The sequence below is a fragment of the Monopterus albus genome, unplaced genomic scaffold (genome assembly GCF_001952655.1).
Source record: "Monopterus albus unplaced genomic scaffold, M_albus_1.0 scaffold189.1, whole genome shotgun sequence".
NCBI classification, from domain to species: domain Eukaryota; kingdom Metazoa; phylum Chordata; class Actinopteri; order Synbranchiformes; family Synbranchidae; genus Monopterus; species Monopterus albus.
Window position 1 is genome coordinate 661,372 of NW_018128069.1, and position 3,771 is coordinate 665,142.

The following is a 3,771-nucleotide window of genomic DNA, read 5'->3' on the forward strand; positions in this document are numbered from 1 at the left end:
GTTGCTTTCTTGAACAAACCTGATCAAACAATCATCCCATTAATCAATCAGTGTCATTAGAAAATTAAGCTGCAAATATTTCATTAATCAATTTGTTTCTTTTTCAAGCACAACTCTAAGTACAACCATTGTTCAATGAAGCATAACTATCAGAACATCTCTGTGTTCTAACCAATTTCCCGACAAAAAAAGGCAAATACACAGACTTCACAAAACTCTTTAGGAAAACCTGATCTATTTTTCTCTATTCTCACATTTTATAGCTCAAACAATTAGTGGTGAAGATCGATGGGAGATTAAACATTGATGCAGCTCTTTAATTATGATTAGCGAGACTCTGTTACATGAGATTTTTCCCCTCCTGTTCAGGAAAGAGGCCGCCCACTTCCAATGTGATGAAAACTGAAAACAGTTACACAACTTGGTACACACCCTTTAGAAAACATTCATAGCATAAAAAAAACCAGAAACGTCTGTGGGTGTGTCCTCAGAGACCTGTGAACCCTGAGGAGCCGCCGTCTGTCCAAAAGCCTGACAGGAGACTGTGAAGGTAGAGCAGCGAGTCTGCAGCAGTGCCGAGGGTCTCGATGCATTTAGAGCTGCCACAGTTAGTCGACTCTAACAGTCAACAACAATCTGCTGTTTAACTGTGTGAAAGTCAGTATTTGCTGGTTCAAACTTAACTGTGATGCTTGATGCTTCTCTTTTTCATATCTGAGTATAACCTGTTGTTTGATCTGAGTATAACCTGAGGATTTTAAGATATTGGACTTATTGTTAAATAGAACAAGCAAACTAAATACAGACAATGACAAATGAAAGTGGCCTCCTCCAGGATGACAGAGCCCCCCCATCCGCAGGACATGAGGGGTCACTGACTAGTCTGATGAGGATGACCATGATGTGAATCAGATGCTGTAGCCTTCCCAGTCACCAGGTCTCAGCCCAGGTGAACAGCTATGGGAGATGTTGGAGCAACGTGTTAGACAGCGTCTCCACCATCGTCATCAAAACACCACAAGGAAACATCTGGTGGAAGAACAGTGTTCATTCCTCCAGGAGGGTTCAGAGACTTGAAGAGTCAGTGCCAAGGTGAAGCTGTTCTGGTCAGAAGTTCATGGCTGAGTGAACCACCTGTATTTTCTTTGCATATACAAGATGATGACAATGAAGCAGATGTGCATTTTAAACATCTGTGCATTTAACCTTCTGCTGCTGCAGGCTTTGCATTAACCTGATGCAGTACAGTGTTCAATGTGTTACCATGTGCGACCTAGCACTGTGACCTTTACCCTGTGAAACTGCAGTCACGTTAACGTGCATGAGGTGCACGTCAGTGCCGCCTGTTCTCTGAGAAAATAAGTTTCTTTGTATAAACCTTTCCTCTGAGACCCAGGCTAGTCTCTGAAATTCTCCCGTGCATAGTCTTCACTCTGCAGCGACAAATTCTTTAAAAGAGGTGACACGTTCTGACAGGTTTATCCCAGATGCCCTGCCAACACAAATATGTTTTTACAGTGGGTCTGGTACTGCTTTGTATGGAAGCTCATTTCCGCCAGTACAAAAAACATTTTTGGATCTACAAAGTCATAATTATGAGATAAAAAGTCGAAATTTAGACTTAGTAAGTCAAAATTATGAGATAAAAAGTCGAAATTTCGACTTAGTAAGTCATAATTATGAGATAAAAAGTCAACATTTCGACTTAGTAAGTCATAATTATGAGATAAAAAGTCAACATTTCGACTTAGTAAGTCATAATTATGAGATAAAAAGTCAAAATTTCGACTTACCTAAGTCATAATTATGAGATTTTTTAACATTTAACTTCAAGCATTTCTCAAGGCAACATTTCAGTGAATTTTCCAAGGAGATGGATTGTGACTACATTGATGATTACTTTAAGCGTGGCTTTACCACAGAGGAAATACTTCATTTACTCTCTGATTCTCACGGGATTGTACTAAGCAAGCGCACCCTTGAGAGGATTTTAAGCAAGAAGCAGCTCTGGCGTCGAAAGAACAAAACCAGTGTGGCTGATGTGGCAGCTTTCATTGAACAGCAACAGGAAACATCTGGTCAGTCTCATGGTTATAGATGGATGCACCAAAAATGTTGGCTGCATGGAATTGTAACTGACAGAGAAACTGTTCGAATTCTGCTCTGTTTATTGGATGGTGAAGGTGTTGATCTGAGGTCGAGAAATAGACTGCGAAAGCGTGTTTATCACAGCTGTGGTCCAAACTATGTCTGGCACATTGATGGCTATGATAAGCTTAAGCCATTTGGAATTGCAATAAGTGGATGCATTGATGGGTTTTCAAGAAAGATGATCTGGCTTGAAGCTTACAAAACAAACAATGACCCAAAGATCATTGCAGGCTACTACATGGATGCTGTAATCAGCGCAGGTGGATGTCCTGCCAGAGTCAGACTTGACTTAGGAACAGAAAATGGATATGTTGCTGAGATGCAGAGGTTTTTGCATTTTTCTGAGACTCAAGCTGAAAGAGACAGTGTAACCTTTGGTCCAAGCACTGGAAATCAGCGGATTGAACGATGGTGGCTGATCTTGCGCAGTCAATGTGTTCAGTTTTGGATTGACCTCTTTGACAAACTAAGAGCAGATGGCTACTTCTCAGACAACTTCTTGGACAAGTCCTTGGTCCAGTTCTGCTTTCTTCAAACAATACAGGTATGTGCCCAGCAGTATAACGTTTTGTAAGAGCCCCAACTGACCATCATTTATTAAAGTGTCCTGTGCATATAATTGTTCAAATCTAAATAATACATACTGCAAATGTAACAAATAATAAAGCTGCACAAGCATGTGGACTGTGGTACAGATTCTATATCAAATAAAAATGATGCCTCATTTGCCCTGTGTATAGATCATAACACAATGAACTTTTTTTTTTTTAATTTTGTTGTCTGATTAAAAAAATAGCTATGATAATGCAGCCACAACAAAAGGTGGACTGCACTGCATTTTATGGTAGTGTTACTGTGGCAACTCATCAAATTGAGTACAGAATGATTTCACTGAGGCGGCAGTTTCCAATTACCAAATATTTGTGTACTGAATTTGCCTAAATATGATCTGCCACCCTAGGAAGAACTTAATGAGGTTGTATCAACTTGGAACAACCACAGAGTTCGTCAAGTACACAATTCACGATCACCTCATGGACGCCCATCCATCTTGCATGCTGTCCCTCAACTGTACGGAGGCAGAGAGTGTTTGCACCATGTGGACCTTGAGAAGGTTCAAATCTGCCTGGATGAGTGCATGTTTAAGGACTTCCCATGTGATGAAGACGTGTTCCATGTCTGCGTGGACTTAATGTCAGAGTATAATATGAAACTATCTGCTCTGAGGTAGTATTCAAAATAGTAAACTTCATCTAAAACAAGATCACTCAGAGAGCACATGTACCTCTGCCAAGGAACAACATTCACTCACACAAATGGGTCCCTTGTGAAAAATAAGATCCAGAACAACACAAATGTGTTAAACATTAACTGCACATTTATCCACTTAAACACAAACTTCAACATTTATTTAGTAATTATAACTCACTATGTCAAACAGTTAATTTTGACTCAGGTTCTTGGTAAAATCTAGCAACTGCAATCCATAAAAACATCTCAGCCAAACTCTACCTTCACAGACTATTCAGGGTGAAAGTTATTTGTTACATTTTGATATACCGTACCACTTTTAAGAATATGTTGGTATCGTAAATGAACTTGAACAAAAACTGAGCATGA

At 39.7% G+C, this 3,771-nt stretch overlaps 1 protein-coding gene across 1 annotated transcript; it reads left to right on the forward strand.

Moving 5' to 3' along the window:
- Nucleotides 1-1,819: 1,819 nt before the first annotated feature.
- Nucleotides 1,820-3,382, forward strand: LOC109970075 (uncharacterized). The gene is made up of 2 exons (XM_020617396.1): nt 1,820-2,695; nt 3,113-3,382. The coding sequence occupies exons 1-2, from the start codon at nt 1,874-1,876 to the stop codon at nt 3,380-3,382; spliced, it is 1,092 nt and encodes a 363-aa protein (XP_020473052.1). The 5' UTR covers nt 1,820-1,873.
- Nucleotides 3,383-3,771: the final 389 nt, after the last annotated feature.

Excerpts from the sequence above, each read along its gene's own strand:
- LOC109970075 (XM_020617396.1), top strand. The coding sequence starts at position 1,874 with ATGGATTGTGACTACATTGATGATTACTTTAAGCGTGGCTTTACCACA. Across the intron at positions 2,696-3,112 it reads GCTTTCTTCAAACAATACAG|GAAGAACTTAATGAGGTTGT; the intron begins GTATGTGCCCAG and ends CTGCCACCCTAG.